Source organism: Somniosus microcephalus, chromosome 20 (genome assembly GCF_052327205.1).
Source record: "Somniosus microcephalus isolate GS21.2 chromosome 20, FLI_Smic_1.0, whole genome shotgun sequence".
Lineage (NCBI taxonomy): Eukaryota > Metazoa > Chordata > Chondrichthyes > Squaliformes > Somniosidae > Somniosus > Somniosus microcephalus.
In genome coordinates, this window is record NC_141006.1 from 11,139,426 (window position 1) to 11,162,149 (window position 22,724).

At 52.3% G+C, this 22,724-nt stretch overlaps 1 protein-coding gene across 2 annotated transcripts in view; it reads left to right on the top strand.

The window, feature by feature from the left end:
- The first annotated feature begins 839 nt into the window (after positions 1 to 839).
- The window catches only part of LOC147103059 (CYFIP-related Rac1 interactor B-like), a 39,147-nt gene continuing 17,262 nt past the window's right edge, over positions 840 to 22,724 (top strand). The window contains exons 1-3 of one of the 2 annotated variants that reach the window (XM_085962334.1): positions 840 to 1,007; positions 2,157 to 2,273; positions 11,661 to 11,739. In XM_085962334.1, coding sequence (XP_085818460.1) covers positions 11,667 to 11,739 — 73 coding nt within the window. In that variant the 5' untranslated portion in view covers positions 840 to 1,007; positions 2,157 to 2,273; positions 11,661 to 11,666. The remainder of the gene's footprint in view (positions 1,008 to 2,156; positions 2,274 to 11,660; positions 11,740 to 22,724) is intronic. The other variant, XM_085962333.1, reaches the window with a different exon arrangement.

The following is a 22,724-nucleotide window of genomic DNA, read 5'->3' on the forward strand; positions in this document are numbered from 1 at the left end:
GGTGGGGTGAGGGGTGGGGGTGAGGGGTGAGAGGTGGGGGGTGGGGGTTGGGGGTGGGGGTGAGGGGTGGGGGTGAGGGGGTGGGGTGAGAGGTGGGGTGAGAGGAGGGGGTGAGGGGTGGGGGTGAGAGGGATGAGGGGGTGAGGGGTGGGAGTGAGGGGTGGGGGTGAGGGGTGGGGTGAGAGGTGGGGGTGAGGGGTGGGGGTGAGGGGTGGGGGTGGGGGTGAGGGGTGAGAGGTGAGAGGTGAGGGGTGGGGGTGAGGGGTGAGAGGTGAGAGGTGAGGGGTGGGGGTGAGAGGTGAGGGGTGGGGGTGAGGGGTGGGGTGAGGGGTGGAGGTGAGAGGTGGGGGGTGGGGTTGAGGGGTGAGAGGTGAGGGGTGGGTGTGAGAGGTGAGGGGTGGGGTGAGGGGTGGGGGTGAGGGGTGAGAGGTGGGGGGTGGGGGTGAGGGGTGAGAGGTGAGAGGTGGGGGTGAGGGGTGGGGGTGAGGGGTGAAGGTGAGAGGTGAGGGATGAGAGGGGACACTCAGTGTCACCCCCACCTTCCTCCAGGCATTTTCTGAGGGAGCCCCCCTCAGGCACCCAGTGAGAACTATTGAAAAGTAACTGATGGGCTGTGAAGTTGGGATTTCTGCGGAGGATGTGAAAGAGCACTGTCTATAAATGCCCGTTCTTCTTTTCTGTTCCCTTAAAGGGACTGCTATTTGGTGAGTGTTAAACCTTCTGTTCCCTGTTCCAGCCTGAGCTCAGTGTTGCTAAGATAGCATCTACCCTCAAAGGGTTAAGCCCCAATGACAGAGGCTGCTGCATTTTGAGGAACTTGTTACAATGACACACTGCGCTGTAACTATCTGGAGCGGGTGTAGACTGACAGCCTGACCACACTTCAGGCTCCGAAATAGAAATCGAGAAGTGAGCCACAGTGTTTGTGCAGCCGTTGTGTGACAGCCCCTCGGGCTGTGTCACTTGAAGCAGCGCAGGATGTTGCATCGGAAGCAGTGCTGAAGCAGGTAATGTGAAGCTGGGGAATGGCGAGATACCCATCGAGCTGAACGAGTGCCCCTGCCTGGTTCATGTAACCCTGGACCCCACTGGTTCATGTCACCCTGGGCCCCACTGGTTCATGTAACCCTGGGCCCCACTCTCTGTGAACTGGATGGCTAGTTTAGTGCAGTTTGACTGTGTGCTGGGACAGGCTGCGTACTAGGAGTGGCTGTGTACTGTGACAGGCTGCGTGCTGGGAGAGGCTGCGTGCTGGGAGAGGCTGTGCGCTGGGACAGGCTGTGTGTTGGGAGTGGCTGTGTGCTGGGACAGGCTGTGTGTTGGGAGTGGCTGTGTGCTGGGAGTGGGCTGTGTGCTGGGACAGGATGTGTGTTGGGACATGCTGTGTGCTGGGACAGGCTGTGTGCTGGGAGTGGGCTGTTTGTTGGGACAGGCTGTGTGCTGGGAGTGGGCTGTGTGCTGGGAGTGGGCTGTGTGCTGGGAGAGGCTGTGTGCTGGGACAGGCTGTGTGTTGGGAGAGGCTGTGTGCTGGGAGTGGGCTGTGTGCTGGGAGTGGGCTGTGTGCTGGGACAGGCTGTGTGCTGGGGAGTGGGCTGTGTGCTGGGAGTGGGCTGTGTGCTGGGACAGGCTGTGTGTTGGGAGAGGCTGTGTGCTGGGAGTTGGCTGTGTGCTGGGACAGACTGCGTGCTGGGACAGACTGCCTGCTGGGACAGGCTGTGTGCTGGGACAGACTGTATGCTGGGAGTGGGCTGTGTGCTGGGACAGGCTGTGTGCTGGGAGAGACTGTATGCTGGGAGTGGGCTGTGTGCTGGGACAGGCTGTGTGCTGGGACAGACTGTATGCTGGGAGTGTGATGTGCTGGGATAGGCTGTGTGCTGGAAGTGGATTCTGTGTGCTGGGAGTACTTAATGTGGTGTGACAGGCTGTTAGCTGGGAGTGGGCTGTGTGCTGGGAAGGGCTGTGTGCTGGGAGTGGGATGGGTCTGTAACTCTCACCCAGGACTGTCCCCCCCACCCCCGGGACTGTCCCCCTCCCCCAGGTCTGTGTTCCCCCCCGCCGGGTCTGTTCCCCCATCCCCGGGACTGACCCCCCACACCCTTGCTCTCCCTCCTCCCCCAGTCCGCCCCTCACTCATTGCCTTTCTCTTGTTCCCACAGGCTGCTGTCAATGGGTCACTTTATTGGAATTCTTGTGAAGGGAATCGCTCGTTGTTCGCACTCCGGCTCCAGTAGACGTTGAGTTTCTGCTCCAGGTTTTACAGACTGCTTTTCATTGTAATCAATGCATCATTCATCAGATAAAGAGCTGCATTGCTATAGCGCCTGTCACAAGCTCAGGACGACACAAAGTGCTTTACAGCCAATGAAGTAGTTTAGAAGTGCAGTCACTGTTGTAATGTAGGGAAACATGGCGGCCACAGCCAAATTCCACAAACAGCAATGTAATAATTAGCCAGTTCCATAGATTTTACATAGAATTACATTGAATCTACAGCACAGAAACAGACCATTCAGCCAATTAGTCTGTGCTGATGTTTATGCTCCACTCGAGCCTTTTCAAACCCTTCAATGATGTGTAACAGATCCAGGGGACAGACCCGGGGAGGGGGGGAGCACAGACCCAGGGGAACAGACTCGGGGAGGAGGGGGGACACAGACCCAGGAAACAGAACCGGGGAGGAGGGGGGGGGAACACAGACCCAGGGGAACAGACCCGGGGGGGGGGCACAGACCCAGGGGAACAGACCCGGGGATGTGGGGGGGGAACACAGACCCAGGGGAACAGACCCGGTGAGGAGGGGGAACACAGACCCAGGGGAACAGACCCGGGGAGGAGGGGGGGGACACAGACCCAAGGGAACAGACCCGGTGAGGAGGGGGAACACAGACCCGGGGGAACAGACCCGGGGAGGGGGGGGGAATCACAGACCCAGGGGAACAGACCCGGGGAGGGGGGGGAACACAAACCCAGGGGAACAGACCCGGGGGGGGGGGCACAGACCCAGGGGAACAGACCCGGGGAGGAGGGGGGGGACACAGACCCAAGGGAACAGACCCGGTGAGGAGGGGGAACACAGACCCAGGGGAACAGACCCAGGGAGGAGGGGGGGGACACAGACCCAAGGGAACAGACCCAGGGAGGAGGGGGAAACACAGACCCAGGGGAACAGACCCGGGGAGGCGGGGGGGAACATAGACCCAGGGGAACACAGACCCGGGGGGGGGGGGAACACAGACCCAGGGGAACAGACCCAGGGGAACAGACTCTGCAGCCTTTGACACGGTTGACCACTCCACCCTTCTCCAACACCTCTCCACAGTCATCCAGCTCGGAGGGACTGCACTCGCCTGGTTCCATTCTTATCTATCTAATTGTAGCCAGAGAATCACCTGCAATGGCTTCTCTTCCTGCTCCCTCACTGTTACCTCTGGAGTCCCCCAAGGATCTCTCCTTGGCCCCCTCCTATTTCCCATCTATATGCTGCCCCTTGGCGACATCATCCGACAACACAGCCTCAGTTTCTACAGGTACGCTGCCGACACACAGCTGTACCTCACCTGTCTGTCTGTGTGGAGTTTGCACATTCTCCCCGTGTTTGCGTGGGTTTCCTCCGGGTGCTCCGGTTTCCTCCCACAGTCCAAAGATGTGCGGGTTAGGTTGATTGGCCATGATAAAAATTGGCCCTTAGTGTTAGGGGGGATTAAATACGTGGGGTTACGGGGTTACGGGGATAGGGCTTGGGTGGGATGGCTGTCAGTGTTGGGACCGGGTGCTAGGGTTTGGATGATCAGCCATGATCTCGTTGAATGGCGGAGCAGGCTCGTAGGGCCGAATGGCCTACCCCTGCTCCTATCTTCTATGTTTCTATGTTTACCACCTCTCTCAACTCCTCCACTGTCTCTCAATTGTCAGACGGCCTGTCTAACATCCAGTACAGGGTGAGCTGACATTGCCTCCAATTAAATATTGGGAAGACCAAAGTCATTGTCTTCAGCCCCCACAAGACTCCACGATCGCTGTCTGATGCTGAATCAGACTGCTCGCAACCTTGAGCTGAGCTTCCAACGACAAATCCACTCCGTCACCAAGACCACCTATTTCCACCTCTGTAACATCGCCCATCTCTGTCCCTGCCTCAGCTCATCTGCTGCTGAAACCCTCATCCATCGCCCGTCTCTGTCACTGCCCCAGCTCATCTCCTGCTGAAACCCTCGTCCATCGCCTGTCTCTGTCCCTGCCCCAGCTCATCTGCTGCTGAAACCCTCATCCATCGCCCGTCTCTGTCCCTGCCCCAGCTCATCTGCTGCTGAAACCCTCATCCATCGCCCGTCTCTGTCCCTGCCTCAGCTCATCTCCTGCTGAAACCCTCATCCATCGCCCGTCTCTGTCACTGCCCCAGCTCATCTGCTGCTGAAACCCTCATCCATCGCCCGTCTCCGTCACTGCCGCAGCTCATCTGCTGCTGAAACCCTCATCCATCGCCCGTCTCTGTCACTGCCCCAGCTCATCTGCTGCTGAAACCCTCGTCCATCGCCCATCTCCGTCACTGCCTCAACTCATCTCCTGCTGAAACCCTCATCCATCGCCCATCTCCGTCACTGCCTCAGCTCATCTCCTGCTGAAACCCTCATCCATCGCCTGTCTCTGTCCCTGCCTCAGCTCATCTGCTGCTGAAACCCTCATCCATCGCCCGTCTCTGTCCCTGCCTCAGCTCATCTGCTGCTGAAACCCTCACCCATCGCCCGTCTCTGTCACTGCCGCAGCTCATCTGCTGCTGAAACCCTCATCCATCGCCCGTCTCCCTCGAGACTCGACTATTCCATTGCTCTCCTCGCTGCCCTCCTACATAAACTTGAGCTCATTCAAAGCTCTGCTGACCCGTGTCCTAGCTCGCACCAAGTCCCGTTCACCCATCAGCACTGTGCTCGCTGACCCGTGTCCTAGCTCGCACCAAGTCCCGTTCACCCATCAGCACTGTGCTCGCTGACCCGTGTCCTAGCTCGCACCAAGTCCCTTTCACCCATCGGCACTGTGCTCGCTGACCCGTGTCCTAGCTCGCACCAAGTCCCTTTCACCCATCGGCACTGTGCTCGCTGACCCGTGTCCTAGCTCGCACCAAGTCCCGTTCATCCATCGGCACTGTGCTCGCTGACCCGTGTCCTAGCTTGCACCAAGTCCCGTTCACCCATCGGCACTGTGCTCGCTGACCCGTGTCCTAGCTCGCACCAAGTCCCGTTCACCCATCAGCACTGTGCTCGCTGACCCGTGTCCTAGCTCGCACCAAGTCCCGTTCACCCATCAGCACTGTGCTCGCTGACCCGTGTCCTAGCTCGCGCCAAGTCCCGTTCACCCCTCAGCACTGTGCTCGCTGACCCGTGTCCTAGCTCGCACCAAGTCCCGTTCACCCATCAGCACTGTGCTCGCTGACCCGTGTCCTAGCTCGCACCAAGTCCCGTTCACCCATCGGCACTGTGCTCGCTGACCCGTGTCCTAGCTCGCACCAAGTCCCTTTCACCCATCGGCACTGTGCTCGCTGACCCGTGTCCTAGCTCGCACCAAGTCCCGTTCATCCATCGGCACTGTGCTCGCTGACCCGTGTCCTAGCTCGCACCAAGCCCCGTTCACCCATCGGCACTGTGCTCGCTGACCCGTGTCCTAGCTCGCACCAAGTCCCGTTCACCCATCGGCACTGTGCTTGCTGACCCATGTCCTAGCTCGCGCCAAGTCCCGTTCACCCATCAGCACTGTGCTCGCTGACCCGTGTCCTAGCTCGCACCAAGTCCCGTTCACCCATCGGCACTGTGCTCGCTGACCCGTGTCCTAGCTCGCACCAAGTCCCGTTCACCCATCGGCACTGTGCTCGCTGACCCGTGTCCTAGCTCGCACCAAGTCCCGTTCACCCATCAGCACTGTGCTCGCTGACCCGTGTCCTAGCTCGCGCCAAGTCCCGTTCACCCATCAGCACTGTGCTCGCTGACCCGTGTCCTAGCTCGCGCCAAGTCCCGTTCACCCCTCAGCACTGTGCTCGCTGACCCGTGTCCTAGCTCGCACCAAGTCCCGTTCACCCATCGGCACTGTGCTCGCTGACCCGTGTCCTAGCTCGCGCCAAGTCCCGTTCACCCCTCAGCACTGTGCTCGCTGACCAGTGTCCTAGCTCGCGCCAAGTCCCGTTCACCCATCGGCACTGTGCTCGCTGACCCGTGTCCTAGCTCGCACCAAGTCCCGTTCACCCATCAGCACTGTGCTCGCTGACTCGTGTCCTAGCTCGCACCAAGTCCCGTTCACCCATCGGCACTGTGCTCGCTGACCAGTGTCCTAGCTCGCGCCAAGTCCCGTTCACCCATCGGCACTGTGCTCGCTGACCCGTGTCCTAGCTCGCACCAAGTCCCGTTCACCCATCAGCACTGTGCTCGCTGACTCGTGTCCTAGCTCGCACCAAGTCCCGTTCACCCATCAGCACTGTGCTCGCTGACTCGTGTCCTAGCTCGCGCCAAGTCCCGTTCACCCCTCAGCACTGTGCTCGCTGACCAGTGTCCTAGCTCGCACCAAGTCCCGTTCACCCATCGGCACTGTGCTCGCTGACCCGTGTCCTAGCTCGCACCAAGTCCCGTTCACCCATCAGCACTGTGCTCGCTGACCCGTGTCCTAGCTCGCACCAAGTCCCGTTCACCCATCAGCACTGTGCTCGCTGACCCGTGTCCTAGCTCGCACCAAGTCCCGTTCACCCATCAGCACTGTGCTCGGTGACCCGTGTCCTAGCTCGCGCCAAGTCCCGTTCACCCATCAGCACTGTGCTTGCTGACCCGTGTCCTAGCTCGCGCCAAGTCCCGTTCACCCCTCAGCACTGTGCTCGCTGACTCGTGTCCTAGCTCGCACCAAGTCCCGTTCACCCATCAGCACTGTGCTCGCTGACCTACATTGGCTCCCGGTCGATTTTAAAATTCTCATCCTTGTTTTCAAATCCCTCCACGACCTCGCTCCTCCCTATCTCTGTAACCTCCTCCAGCTCCTACAACCCTCCCTATCTCTGTAACCTCCTCCAGCTCCTACAACCCTCCCTATCTCTGTAACCTCCTCCAGCTCCTACAACCCTCCCTATCTCTGTAACCTCCTCCAGCTCCTACAACCCTCACTATCTCTGTAACCTCCAGCCCCTACAACCCTCCCTATCTCTGTAACCTCCTCCAGCTCCTATAACCCCACCCATCTCTGTAACCTCCACCAGCTCCTACAACCCTCACTATCTCTGTAACCTCCACCAGCTCTACCACCCTCCCTATCTCTGTAACCTCCTCCAGCTCCTACAGCCCTCACTATCTCTGTAACCTCCAGCCCCTACAACCCTCCCTACCTCTGTAACCTCCTCCAGCTCCTATAACCCTACCCATCTCTGTAACCTCCACCAGCTCTACCACCCTCCCTATCTCTGTAACCTCCTCCAGCTCCTACAACCCTCACTATCTCTGTAATCTCCAGCTCCTACAACCCTCCCTATCTCTGTAACCTCCACCAGCTCTACAACCCTCCCTATCTCTGTAACCTCCACCAGCTCTACAACCCTCCCTATCTCTGTAACCTCCTCCAGCTCCTATAACCCTACCCATCTCTGTAACCTCCTCCAGCCCCTACAACCCTCCCTATCTCTGTAACTTCCGCCAGCTCTACAACCCCCCGAGACCTGTGCAGTCCTCTAATTCTGGCCTCTTGCGTATCCCCAATTTTAATCTCTCCACCATTGACGGCCGTGCCTTCAGCTGCCAAGGCCCGAAGCTCCTTAATTCCCTTCCTAAACCTCTCCGCCTCGCTACCGCTTTTTTCTCCTTTAAGACATTCCTTAAAAACTACCTTTTACCCAGCTTTTGCTCATCTGCCCTAATATCTCCTTATGTGGCTCGGTGTCAAATTTTGTTTGATAACACTCCTGTGAAGCACCTGGGGACATTCAGGGAGCTATATAAATGTTGTTGCGTGACCTGAGGGACAAATATTGTCCAGGATACCGCAGAGACCTTCCCAGCTCTTCAAAATAGTGCCATGGGATCTTTTACATCCACCTGAGAGAGCAGGCAGGGCCTCGGTTTAAGGACTCGGCCAAAAGAGCAGCACTCTGACAGTGCAGCACTCCCTCAGCACTGCACTGGAGTGTCAGCCTGGATTTTGCGCTCCAGTATCTGGAGTGGGACTGGAACCCACAACCTCCTGACTCAGAGGTGAGAGTGCTGCCCACTGAACCACGCTGACATTATAACATTAAATGGCCCCGAACTCTAATCCTTCCAATGCATTCTGGAGAGGTGGCTGATGCAGAAAGACTGCCAGAGATACTTACATAACAACAGAAACTGCACTTGGAGGTCGTGGGGCTGGAGGTCGAGCGATTGGAGGTCGAGTGGAAGGTGGGCCAGGGCCATTCAGGGAATGTGACAGGGCTGGTCAGTGAGTGTGACAGCGCTGGTCAGTGAGTGTGACAGGGCCATTCGGTGAGTGTGACAGTGCATGTCAGTGAGTGTGACAGGGCTGGTCAGTGAGTGTGACAGGGCTGGTCAGTGAGTGTGACAGCGCTGGTCAGCAAGTGTGACAGGGCTGGTCAGTGAGTGTGACAGGGCTGGTCAGTGAGTGTGACAGGACTGGTCAGTGAGTGTGACAGGACTGGTCAGCGAGTGTGACAGGGCTGGTCAGTGAGTGTGACAGGACTGGTCAGTGAGTGTGACAGGGCTGGTCAGTGAGTGTGACAGGACTGGTCAGTGAGTGTGACAGGGCTGGTCAGTGAGTGTGACAGGACTGGTCAGTGAGTGTGACAGGGCTGGTCAGTGAGTGTAACAGGACTGGTCAGTGAGTGTGAGAGGACTGGTCAGCGAGTGTGACAGGGCTGGTCAGCGAGTGTGACAGGGCTGGTCAGTGAGTGTGACAGGGCTGGTCAGCGAGTGTGACAGGGCTGGTCAGTGAGTGTGACAGGGCTGGTCAGCGAGTGTGACAGGGCTGGTCAGTGAGTGTGGCAGGGCTGGTCAGCGAGTGTGACAGGGCTGGTCAGCGAGTGTGACAGGGCTGGTCAGTGAGTGTGGCAGGGCTGGTCAGTGAGTGTGACAGGGCTGGTCAGTGAGTGTGACAGTGCTTGTCAGCGAGTGTGACAGGACTGGTCAGTGAGTGTGACCAGGCTGGTCAGTGAGTGTGACAGGGCTGGTCAGCGAGTGTGACAGGACTGGTCAGTGAGTGTGACAAGGCTGGTCAGTGAGTGTGACAAGACTGGTCAGTGAGTGTGACAGGGCTGGTCAGTGAGTGTGACAGGGCTGGTCAGTGAGTGTGACAGGGCTGGTCAGTGAGTGTGACAGGGCTGGTCAGTGAGTGTGACAGGGCTGGTCAGCGAGAGTGACAGGGCTGGTCAGTGAGTGTGACAGGGCTGGTCAGTGAGTGTGACAGGGCTGGTCAGTGAGTGTGACAGGACTGGTCAGTGAGTGTGACAGGTCTGGTCAGCGAGTGTGACAGGGCTGGTCAGCGAGTGTGACAGGGCTGGTCAGTGAGTGTGACAGTGCTGGTCAGTGAGTGTGACAGTGCTGGTCAGTGAGTGTGCCAGGGCTGGTCAGTGAGTGTGACAGGGCTGGTCAGCGAGAGTGACAGGGCTGGTCAGTGAGTGTGACAGGGCTGGTCAGTGAGTGTGACAGGGCTGGTCAGCGAGAGTGACAGGGCTGGTCAGTGAGTGTGACAGGGCTGGTCAGTGAGTGTGACAGGACTGGTCAGTGAGTGTGACAGGACTGGTCAGCGAGTGTGACAGGACTGGTCAATGAGTGTGACAGGGCTGGTCAGTGAGTGTGACAGTGCTGGTCAGTGAGTGTGCCAGGGCTGGTCAGTGAGTGTGACAGGGCTGGTCAGCGAGAGTGACAGGGCTGGTCAGTGAGTGTGACAGGGCTGGTCAGTGAGTGTGACAGGGCTGGTCAGCGAGAGTGACAGGGCTGGTCAGTGAGTGTGACAGGGCTGGTCAGTGAGTGTGACAGGACTGGTCAGCGAGTGTGACAGGACTGGTCAGTGAGTGTGACAGTGCATGTCAATGAGTGTGACAGGGCTGGTCAGTGAGTGTGACAGGGCTGGTCAGTGAGTGTGACAGGACTGGTCAGTGAGTGTGACAGGGCTGGTCATCGAGTGTGACAGGGCTGGTCAGTGAGTGTGACAGGACTGGTCAGTGTGTGTGACAGGGCTGGTCAGTGAGTGTGACAGGGCTGGTCAGTGAGTGTGACAGGGCTGGTCAGAGAGTGTGTCAGGGCCATTCAGCGAGTGCGACAGTGCTGGTCAGTGAGTGTGACAGGGCTGGTCAGAGAGTGTGTCAGGGCCATTCAGCGAGTGCGACAGGGAATGCAGTGAGTGTGCCAGGGAATGCAGTGAGTGTGCCAGGTCCATTCTACGAGTGTGACAGGGAATGCAGCGAGTGTGCCAGGGCCATTCAGTGAGTGTGACAGGGAATGCAGCCAGTGTGCCAGGGAATACAGCGAGTGTGACAGGGAATGCAGCGAGTGTGCTAGGGAATACAGCGAGTGTGACAGGGAATGCAGCCAGTGTGCCAGGGAATACAGCGAGTGTGCCAGGGAATGCAGCCAGTGTGCCAGGGAATACAGCGAGTGTGACAGGGAATGCAGCCAGTGTGCCAGGGAATACAGCGAGTGTGACAGGGAATGCAGCCAGTGTGCCAGGGAATACAGCGAGTGTGACAGGGAATACAGCGAGTGTGACAGGGAATGCAGCCAGTGTGCCAGGGAATACAGCGAGTGTGACAGGGAATGCAGCAAGTGTGCCAGGGCCAGTCAGCGAGTGTGACAGGGAATGCAGCGAGTGTGACAGGGAATGCAACAAGTGTGACAGGGAATGCAGCGAGTATGCCAGGGCCAGTCAGCGAGTGTGACAGGGATTGCAGCAAGTGTGCCAGGGCCAGTCAGCGAGTGTGACAGGGAATGCAGCGAGTGTGACAGGGAATGCAGCAAGTGTGCCAGGGCCAGTCAGCGAGTGTGAAAGGGCCAGTCAGCGAGTGTGACAGGGAATGCAGCGAGTGTGACAAGGAATGCAGCAAGTGTGCCAGGGCCAGTCAGCAAGTGTGAAAGGGCCAGTCAGCGAGTGTGACAGGGAATGCAGCGACTGTGACAGGGAATGCAGCAAGTGTGCCAGGGCCAGTCAGCGAGTGTGAAAGGGCCAGTCAGCGGGTGTGACAGGGAATGCAGCGAGTGTGACAGGGAATGCAGCAAGTGTGCCAGGGCCAGTCAGCGAGTGTGAAAGGGCCAGTCAGCGAGTGTGACAGGGAATGCAGCAAGTGTGCCAGGGCCAGTCAGCAAGTGTGAAAGGGCCAGTCAGCGAGTGTGACAGGGAATGCAGCGAGTGTGACAGGGAATGCAGCAAGTGTGCCAGGGCCAGTCAACGAGTGTGAAAGGGCCAGTCAGCGAGTGTGAAAGAGCCAGTCAGCGAGTGTGACAGGGAATGCAGCAAGTGTGCCAGGGCCAGTCAGCGAGTGTGCCAGGGAATGCAGCAAGTGTGCCAGGGCCAGTCAGCGAGTGTGAAAGGGCCAGTCAGCGAGTGTGCCAGGGAATGCAGCAAGTGTGCCAGGGCCAGTCAGCGAGTGTGACAGGGCCAGTCAGCGAGTGTGCCAGGCTGGTCTCACTCTCCTCTCCTCTCCTCTTTTTCAGCTTGCGATGGGTAATATCCTTCGTGTTCTAGCTATCACAGAGTTGCAGCATGGTCCCGTGATCTTCCTGGACTTTGAAGGTTAGCATGTCATCATCCGTTAGATTTGTACGATGCCCAGGGATCGCACAGCTCCCATCGTGTGGGGTTACAAACTGAACGAGAGAAAGAGACACACACACACACGAGAGAGAGAGAGAGACACACACACGAGAGAGAGAGAGAGACACACACACGAGAGAGAGAGAGAGACACACACACGAGAGAGAGAGAGACACACACACGAGAGAGAGAGAGACACACACACGAGAGAGAGAGACACACACACACACGAGAGAGAGAGAGAGAGAGAGTCATACTCAAGATAAGACAATGGCTTCGGCCTGCCCAGTATTTAATTGGAGGAAATTTCTGCTCATCCAGTAATGGATGTCAGATAAGCAGCCTGACAATTTAGAGACCATGGAGGGATCGAGAGAGGAGGTGGTGAGGTAGAGCGGGTGTTGTTAGCGTACCTGTGGAATCTGATGCTGTGTTTTCGGATGATGTCACATGGGATTGGGGGCAAGGTACTGACTTGGATAGAGAACTGGTTGGCAGACAGAAAGCAAAGTGTTGGAATAAACGGGTCTTTTTCCGAGTGGCAGGCAGTGACTAGTGGGGTACCGCAGGGATCGGTCCTTGGACCCCAGCTATTCACAATATATATTAATGATCTAGACGAGGGAACTAGATGTAATATCTCCAAGTTTACGGATGACACAAAGCTGGGTGGGCGTGTGTGCTGTGAGGAGGATGCCGAGAAACTCCAGGATGATTTGGACAGGTTGGGTGATTGGGCAGAAGCATGGCAGATGCAGTATAATGTGGATAAATGTGAGGTTATCCACTTTGGTGTCAAAAACAGGAAGGCAGATTATTATCTGAATGGCAGTAGATTGGGAGAAGGGGAAGTGCAACGAGACCTGGGTGTCCGTGTGCACCAGTCGCTGAAGGTAAGTATGCAGGTGCAGCAGGTGGTTAAGAAGGCAAATGGTATGTTGGCCTTCGTAGCGAGAGGGTTCGAGTACAGAAACAAGGATGTCTTGCTGCAGTTGTACAGGGCCTTGGTGCGACCACATCTTGAGTATTGTGTGCAGTTTTAGTCGCCTTATCTGAGGAAGGATGTTCTTGCCATGGAGGGAGTGCAGCAAAGATTCACCAGGCGGATACCTGGGATGGCAGGAATGACGTATGAGGAGAGATTGGGTCGATTGGGCTTATACTCGCTGGAGTTTAGAAGAATGAGAGGGGATCTCATTGAAACTTATAAAATTCTAACAGGACTGGACAGACTAGATGCAGGAAGGATGTTCCCGATGGTCGGGGAGTCCAGAACCAAGGGTCACAGTCTAAGGATAAGGGGTAAGCCATTTAGGACTGAGATGAGGAGGAATTTCTTCACACAGAGAGTGGTGAACCTGTGGAATTCTCTACCACAGAAGGCAGTAAAGGCCAATTCATTAAATATATTCAAGAAGGAGTTAGATATATTTCTTAAGGCTAAAGGGATCAAGGGATATGGGGAGAAGGCAGGGACAGGGTACTGAATTTGGATGATCAGCCATGATCTCATTGAATGGCGGAGCAGGCTCAAGGAGCCAAATGGCCTGCTCCTGCTCCTATCTTCTATGTTTCTAAGGGGCAGCATGTAGATGAGAAATAGCAGGGGGCCAAGGATAGATCCTTAGGGGACACCAGAGGTAACAATGTGGGAGTGGGAAGAGAATCCATTGCAGGTGATTCTCTGGCTACTATTTGATAGTAAAGAATGGCACCAGGTGAGTGCAGTCCCACCCAGCTGGACGACGGTGGAGAGGCGTTGGAGGAGGATGGTGTGGTCAACCATGCCAAAGGCTGCAGACAGGTCAAGAAGGACGAGGAGAGATAATTTACCTTTGTCGCAGTCATAGAATCATAGAATAATTACAGCACAGAAGGAGGTCATTCGGCCCGTCGAGCCCGTGCCGGCTCTCTGCAAGAGCACCTCAGCTAGTCCCACTCACCCCGCCCTTTCTCCGTAGCCCTGCAATTTTTTTTCCTTCAGGTACTTATCCAATTCCCTTTTGAAAGCCATAATTGAAACTGGCTCCACCACCCTTTCAGGCAGATCATAGCCACTCGCTGCATAAAAATGTTTTTCCTCATGTCGCCTTTGGTTCTTCTGTCAATCACCTTAAATCTGTGTCCTCTGGTCCGCGACCCTTCCGCCAATGGGAACAGTTTCTGTCTATCTACTCTGTCTAGACCCCTCATGATTTTGAACACAGTCACAAAGGAAATAACAACAGAAAATGCTGGAAAAACTCAGCAGGTCAGGCAACATCCGTGGAGAGAAATTTGAGTTGACGTTTCGGGTTGGACCCTTCTTCAAAACTGGAAAGAAAAGAAACTAGATCGGAGGCAGGGCTGCAATCGGACAAAAGAATAAAAGAAACAAAAGAAGTAAAAGAGATTAGAAGCTAGACGAGATAGTAATAGGCTGGGATTAGGTGTAAAGTGTACTGGCAGGGCAAAAGATAGCTGCAGTCACAAAGGATGTCATTTGTGACTTTGATAAGAGTCGTTTCGGTACTAAGGCAGGGGGGGAAATCTGATTGGAGGGATTCAAGCATGGCGTTCTGGGAAAGACGTGCACGGATTTGGGAGGTGACAACACGTTCAAGGACTTTGGAGAGGAAAGGGAGGTTAGAGATGGGGCAGCAATTTGCAAGGACGGAGGGGGTCAAGGGTTGTTTTTTTGAGGAGAGGGGCGATGACGGCAGATTTGAGGGAGGGGGGGGGACAGTACCTGAGGAGAGTGAACCGTTAACAATATCAGCTAACATGGGGCCAGGAAGGGAAGTTGTGTGGTCAGCAGTTTTGTGGGAACAGAGTCGAGGGAGCAGGAAGTGGGTCTCATGGACAAGATGAGCTTGGAGAGGGCATGAGAGGAGATAGGGGAGAAACTGGAGAAAGATGCGAGTTCAGGGCTAAGACAAGGGGGAAAACTTAGAGGAAGTTTAGCCCGGTGGGCTAGGCGAAGGAAGGGAAGTGGCAGAGGCAGCTGATCGGATGGCCTCGTTCTAAGTGACAAAGAAGCCCATGAGCTGCTTGTACTTGTTGTTGGAGGTGAGGGTGGAGGAGGCTGGGGAGAGGGGTTTATGAAGACGGTTTGCGGTAGAGAAAAGAAGCTGGGGGCTTTCTTTGCATTCCAGGATGATCCTGGAATAGTGAGCAGTTTTGACAGGTGAGAGCAGGACCCAATAGTGCTTTATGTACTAGGTCTGGCGATGACTGGCTAAACCAGTTGTCCGCCATATCCGTTCAAGTCTGCGTCCCTTGGAATTAAGGGAGTGGAGATGAGGGCCACACCAGGGGAGGCGACCAGGGTATGAGAGAGTAATGGTTTTAATGGGAACTAGGGGATTAAAGGTGGAGATGAGGGCGTGATTGCACAGATAGGCAGAAATGTCGAGGTGAATGGAGGGCCAAAGGCTAGACAGTGTGATTTTTGAAAGCGCAGTTGTAAGTGAATTGGGAAAGAGTTTTTCCAGGGGCGGACACAGGGTTGGGAGGGGGAACCGGGATGTGGGTGAAGAGCGATACGGGAAAATGGTCAGAGATAGCCTTATCTGCGATTGACACGATGAGAGTAGCGAGGCCATGAGAGATGGCAAGGTCGAGGGGGTGGCCGTGAATATTGGTTGGGGAGTTTACATGGAGGGAGAGATTAAGGGAGGATGGGAGGCTAGTGAACTCAGAGGAGAGAGAGCATGATGAATAGAGGTTGAAATTACTGAGGATGAGAAGTCGCTCGGTGCAGAGGCTGAGGGAGGAAAGCAGTGAAGATATCTCACTGAGAACATTTTTATGGTACTTGGGTGGGCGGTAGAGAATGAGAATTTTAAATGAGAAGCGAGAGGGGTGGAATAAGTTGAGATGCTCAAAGGAGGAGAATCATAGAATCATAGAAAAATTACGACACTAAAGGAGGCCATTCGGCCCATCCAGTCCGTGCTGGTCGGCAAAAGAGCTACCCAGCCTAATCCCACCTTCCAGCACTTGGTCCGTAGCCCTGTAGGTTACGGCTCTTCAAGTGCACATCCAAGTATTTTTTAAATGTGATGAGGGTTTCTGCCTCTACCACCCTTTCAGGCAGTTAGTTCCAGACCCCCACCACCCTCTGGGTGAAAAAAAAATTCCTCATCTCCTCTCTAATCATTCTACCAACTACTTTAAATCTGTGCCCCCTGGTTCTTGACCCCTCTGCTAATCGAAATAGGTCCTTCCTACCCACTGTATCTGGGCCCCTCATAATTTTATACATCTCCCCTCAGCCTCCTCTGTTCCAAGGAAAACAACCCCAGCCTATCCAATCTTTCCTCATAGCTAAAGTTTTCCACTCCTGGCAACATCCTCGTAAATCTCCTCTGCAGCCTCTCCAGTGCAATCACATCCTTCCTGTAATGTGTTGACCAGAACTGCATGCAGTACTCAAGCTGTGGCCTAACCAGTGTTGTATACAGTTCGAGCATAACTTCCCTGCTCTTATATTCTATGCCTCGGCTAATAAAGGAAAGCATTCCATGTGCCTTTTTAACTACTTTATTGACCTGCCCTGCTACCTTTAAGGATCTGTCGACATACACTCCAAGGTCCCTCTGTTCCTCCACACCTCTCAGTATCCTCCCATTAATTGTGTATTCCTTTGCTTTGTTGCCCCTCCCCAAATCCATTACCTCACACTTTTCTGGACTGAATTCCATTTGCCACTTTTCTGCCCAACTGACCAGTTCATCGCTATCTTCCTGCAGCCTCAGGCTTTCCTCCTCACTGTCAACCACACGGCCAATTTTTGTATCATCTGCAAATTTCTTTATCATGCCCCTTACATTTAAGTCTAAATCATTAATATATACCACAAAAAGTAAGGGACCGAGTACTGAGCCCTGTGGAACCCCACAAAAAACAGCTTTCCAGTCGCAAAAACCCCCCTAAACCGTCACCCTTTGCTTCCTGCCACTGAGACAATTTTGGATCCACTTTGCCACTTTCCCTTGGATCCCATGGGCTTTTACATTTTTGACCAGCCTGCCATGTGGGACCTTGTCAAAGCCTTGCTAAAATCCATGTCGACTACATCAAACGCACTGCCCTCATCGACCCTCCTTGTTACCGCCTCAAAGAATTCAATCAAGTTAGTCAGACATGACCTTCTCTTAACAAATCCATGCTGACTGTCCTTGATTAATCTGTGTCTTTCTAAATGAAGGTTTACACTGTCCCTCAGAATTGATCCGAGTAATTTGCCCACCACCAAGGTTAAACTAACTGGCCTGTAATTGCTTGGTTTATTCCTTCCTCCCTTTTTAAACAATGGTACAGCGTTGGTAGTTCTCCAATCCTCTGGCACCACTCCTGTAGCCAGGGAGGATCGGAAAATGATGGTCAGAGCCTCTGCAATTTCCTCCCTTGCTTCTTTAAATAGTCTCGGATATATTTCATCTGGCCCTGGCAGTTTATCTACTTTCAAGGATGCTAAACCCCTTAATACTTAAAGAGTCAGAGAAATAGGGGGACAGCCCAAGGTGTGATTTGGTGATAAGAGCCACACCACCACCGCGACGGTTTGGGCGGGGCAAGTGGTAGAAGGTATAGCCAGGCGGGGAGGCTTCATTTAGGGGGAAAGGTGTCATCATCCCTCAGCCAGATTTCCGTCAAGGCCATGATGTCGATGCAATCATCCACAATAAGCTCATGGATGGCCAGGGCCTTATTCACAAGTGAACAGACATTCATGAAGGAGATGCGGAGAGGGTCGGTGGTAGCTGATCCACTGGCAGACGGTGAGTTGGGCAGGGAGGAGATTGGGGCAGCTGGGATTGCTGCTCATGAGGAGGCAGTGACGAGTGCCTTGATCGGCCCGTCAAAGGGTGTGAAGAGAGGCACTGAGGGAAACTGTAGGCTTATCTAAGAGGGAGTCAAGCCTGGGATGGTGGCAGGGATTTGGGAGGGAAGAGTACCCGAAAGGTGAGAAATGAAAGGCAGCATGATTGACAGGAGAGAGAGGTCTAGGAGAGATAAAGAGGAAAAAAGTAAAAAAGAGGAAGAAGAAAGTGGAAATAGAACTGATGGGCTCGGGTCTGGAGTGGCAGCAAAAATGCGCATGTGAATGGTTACAGGGAAAACTCAAGTCACATAGGCCTGGTTACATAGCAATTAGTAGGATACATATATCCTGGTAGTAACCGGGAAATAGAGAGGAGACAATAGGAGGAAGTTCAGAGTTAGAGTCAGAAATCCCGGGGAGGGATCAAGTTGACGTATAAGAACATAAGAAATAGGAGCAGGAGTCGGCCAGTTGGCCCTTCGAGCCTGCTCCGCCATTCAACAAGATCACGGCTGATCTTCTACCTCAACTCCCCCTTCCTGCACTATCCCCATATCCCTTAATTCCCTTCGTTCCCCAAAATTTACCAACCTCTGTCTTGAATATACTCAACGACTGAGCCTCCACAGCTCTCTGGGGTAGAGAATTCCAAAGATTCGCCACCCTCTGAGTGAAGAAATTTCTCCTCATCTCAGTCTGAAATGGCCTACCCCTTATTCTGAGACTGTGACCCCGTGTTCTAGATTCCCCAGACAGGGGAAACATCCTCCCATCATCTACGCTGTCAAGCCCCTTAAGAATTTTATATGTTTCAATGAGATCACCTCTCATTCTTCCAAACTCTAGGGGATATAGGCATTGTTTACTCAATCTCTGCTCATCGGGGCAATCCCCTCATCCCAGGAACCAGTCTACTGAACCTTTGTTGTACTCCCTCTAAGGCAAGTATGTCTTTCCTTAGGTAAGGAGACTAGAACTGTACACAGTACTCCAGGTGTGGCCTTACCAATGCCCTGTATAAATGTAGTAAGACTTCTTTACTCTAATCCCTTTGTAACAAAAGCTAACATACCATTTGCTTTCCTAATTGCTTGCTGTACCTGCATGTTAACTTTCTGTGATTCATGTACAAGGACACCCAGGTCTCTCTGAGTGCAAACATTTCCCAGTCTCTCACCATTCAAAAAAAATTCTGCTTTTTTGTTTTTTCTACCAAAGTGGATAACTTCACACTTCCCCACATTGTATTCCATTTGCCATGTTCTTGCCCACTCAGTCAAGCTGTCTATATCTCTCTGCAGCCTCTGTGTCCTCCTCACAGCTTACTTTCCCACCTAACTTTGTATCATCAGCAAACTGGGATACGTTACACTCAGTCCCTTCATCTAAGTCATTAATATAGATTGTGAATAGCTGAGGCCCAAGCACTGATCCTTGCGGTACCCTGCTAGTTATAGCCTGCCAACCTGAAAAAGTCCCGTTTATTCCTACTCTCTGTTTTCTGTCCATTAACCAATTCTCAATCCATACTAATATATTACCACCAGTACTATGAGTCCTAATTTTGTGCAATAACCTCTTGTGTGGCACTACATCCACTGATTCTCCCTTATCCATCCTACTAGTTACATCTTCAAAAAACAGATTTGTCAACACAATTTCCCTTTCATAAAACCATGTTGACTCTGCCTAATCATATTACAATTTTCTAAGTGCCCCGTTACCATGTCCCTAATAATAGATTCTAGCATTTTGCCTACTACTGATGTCTGGCTAGCTGGCCTATAGTTCCCTGTTTTTTCTCTTCCTCCTTTCTTAAATAGCGGGGTTATGTTTGCTACCTTCCACTCCTTGGGGACTGTTCTAGAATCTAGGGAATTCTGGGAGATTAATACCAGTGCATCCACTATCTCTCAGCTACCTCTTTTAAAACCCTAGGATGCAGGTTGTCAGGTCCAGGGGATTTGTCGCTACTTAGTCCCATTCATTTTTCCAGTACTATGTCTTTACTTATACTGATTTCTTTAAGTTCCTCATTCTCTCTAGACCCTTGGTTCCGTATTATTTCCAGAATGTTTCTTGTGTCCTCTACTGTGAAGACAGATACAAAGTATTTGTTAATGATTCTGCCATTTCCTTATTACCCATTATAATTTCTCTTGTCTCAGCCTCTAATGGGCCCACATTTACGTTCTCTAATCTCTTCCTAGTTACATACCTATAGAAATGTTTACAATCTGTTTTTATGTCTCTTCCTAATTTACTCTCATATTCTTTTTTCTCTTTCCTTATCAATTTCTTCATCCTCCTTTGCTGAATTCTAAAATCCTCCCAATTCTCAACCTTACTACTCTTTTTGGCAACATTATAAGCCTCATCCTTTGATCTAATACTATCTTTAACTTCTCTTGTTAGCCACAGTTGGACCACTTTTCCTGTGGGGTTTTTATGCCTTAAAGGAATGTATATTTGCTGTAAATTATATATTAATTCTTTAAATGCTAGCCATTGCTTGTCTACCATCATACCTTTTAATGTAGTTTCCCAATCTACCTTAGCCAACTCGCCCCTCATACCTACGTAGTTTGCTTTGTTTAGATTTAAATCCTAGTTTCGGATTTAACTAAATCACTTTCAAACTCAATATAAAATTGTATCATATTATGGTCACTCTTCTCTAAAGGCCCCTTTACTGCAAGGTTATTAATTAACACTTTCTCATTGCACAATACTAGATCTAAAATAACCTGTTCCCTAGTTGGTTCCTCAACATACTGATCTAGAAAACTATCTTGCATACATTCCATGAATTTGTCCTCCACACTATTACTGCAAATTTGGTTTGTCCAGTCGATATGTAGATTAAAGTCCCCCATGATCACTGTATGACCCTTGTTACATGCACCTCTAATTTCCTGATTTATACTCTGCCCTACATTACAGCTACTGTTTGGGGGCCTATAAACAAATCCCACCAATGTTTTCTGCCCCTTGCTGTTTCTTAGCTCCACCCAAACTGATTCTACTTCTTGATTTTCGGAGCTAAGATCCTTTCTCTCTACTGTCTTTATCCCATCCTTTATTATCAGGGCGACCCCTCCTCCTTTTCCATTTTGCCTATCCCTTCTAAATGTTAAGTATCTTGGAATATTTCATTCCCAACCTTGGTCACTTTGCATCCACGTCTCCGTAATGGCAGGTAGGGTGGATTCAGCATGGTGTATTGACAAACAGTTGTCAAAGTTCGGAGACAGGTGTGGCAGGCAAGTAAATTCAGGAAGTTATTTGAAGGGTAGAGTATCAGAGGATGCACTGATGGAGGTATTTCCATGGGAATGAAGATCCAGGAGGTGTGCAGAATCGGTTACGGGGCAGAAAGATGACAGCGAAGTTGGATGTCATCATAAGATCCAGACGTGGTGGAGAAATGTACTTGGGCACAGGAGAGTGAAATACTAGCCAGGAACCAGACTGTAGCTGAAGCTGAAAAACCAGTTGGCCAGTCACAGACACAGCAGGTAACAGCAGCGGTGGGGGAAGGGCTGTACGCTGATCAAAGTTACTTTAAAATATAAGCAACAGAGCAGCAGATCCGAGACACAGCAGCTGAGTGTTACGATGCAGTCCACTGTAGTCCAGTGCAGAAACGTAGTCTTGATGTCCAGGGAAATCCAGGAAATTGCAAGCCAAATTGGAGAAAGGATCCAGAGCTCACTGAGAAAAGCAGAGAGCAGGCATGTTCAGGGGATGGGCAGTGCGGTTTAAACTAGCTGTTAATTTGTACTTAGGTATAAATGTACCCACTATTAGAGCCAGGGGAACTTAAACAGTAGAAGAGAGGAGATTGGAAGAGAAAGGGCAAAGGATAGCAGTGGATGGAGAAGGAAAGAGCTGCACAATGAGGAGCTCCCTGGAGCAGGCTGCCCAGGAGCCATCTTGAGTCTCGCTCAATCCGTGTTTTACTATTACATTCCCTTTTTTACTATTACCATCCGTGTTTTACTATTGCTGTCATTGTTATACTGTTACATTAAGTGTTGTACTATGATTTACCATTACAGTCCATGTTTTACTATTTCATTTCTTGTTTTACTATTACGTTCCATGCGAGCAGCTCTGTCTGCAGCAGTTGACCACACAATCTTTCTCCATCGCCTCTCCTCCGTAGTCCAGCTGGGTGGGACTGCACTCGCCTGGTTCCATTTTTATCTATCTAATCGTAGCCAGATAATCTCCTGCAATGGCTTCTCTTCCCACCCCCCGCACCATTACCTCTATCCTTGGCCCCCTCCTATTTCTCATCTACATGCTGCCTCTCAGTGACATCATCCGAAAACACAGCGTCAGTTTCCACATATACACGGACAACACTCAGCTCTACCTCACCACCACCTTTCTCGGCCCCTCCACTGTCTCTGATTTGTCACACAGCTCGGATGACATCCAATCCTGGATGAGCAGAAATTTTCTCCAAATAAATATTGGGAAGGCCGAAGCCATTGTCTTCGATCCCCGCCACTGTCTGGGGCTGAACCAGACTGTTCATAATCTTGCCGTCCTATTGGACCCTGAGCTGAGCTTCTAACCGCACATCCCCTCCCACCAAGACCGCCTACTTCCACCTCCGTAACATCACCCGACTCTGCCCCTGCCTCAGCTCATCTGCAGCTGAAACCATCATCCATGCCTTTGTTAATTCTAGACTTGACTATTTCAACGCTTTCAAAGGGTCACAAAACAGATGGTAAGAGCTACAAAAGGGAGTATGTAAGGAAACTTGCAATGGATATCAAAATCAACACTGTTTTTACAATTATATTGGAAAAAGAGGGTAGTCAGGAGCAATGTTGGCCCCTTAAAAACCGATATCGGTGATATTGTCAATGATGATGAGGAAATGACGGACATGTTCAATAATTACTTTGCGTCAGTATTTACAGTAGAGGAAGAGGATAACATACCGGAAATCCCAAGGAAACTAAATCGGGGACAGGGACTCAATAAAATTAATGTAAGTAAAATAACAGTAATGAAGAAAATAATGGCACTAAAGAGTGACAAATCCCCAGGACCAGGTGGTTTCCATCCCAGGGTTTTAAAGGAAGTAGCTGAGCACACTGTAGATGCCCAAACTATAATCTTCCAAAGTTCTCTC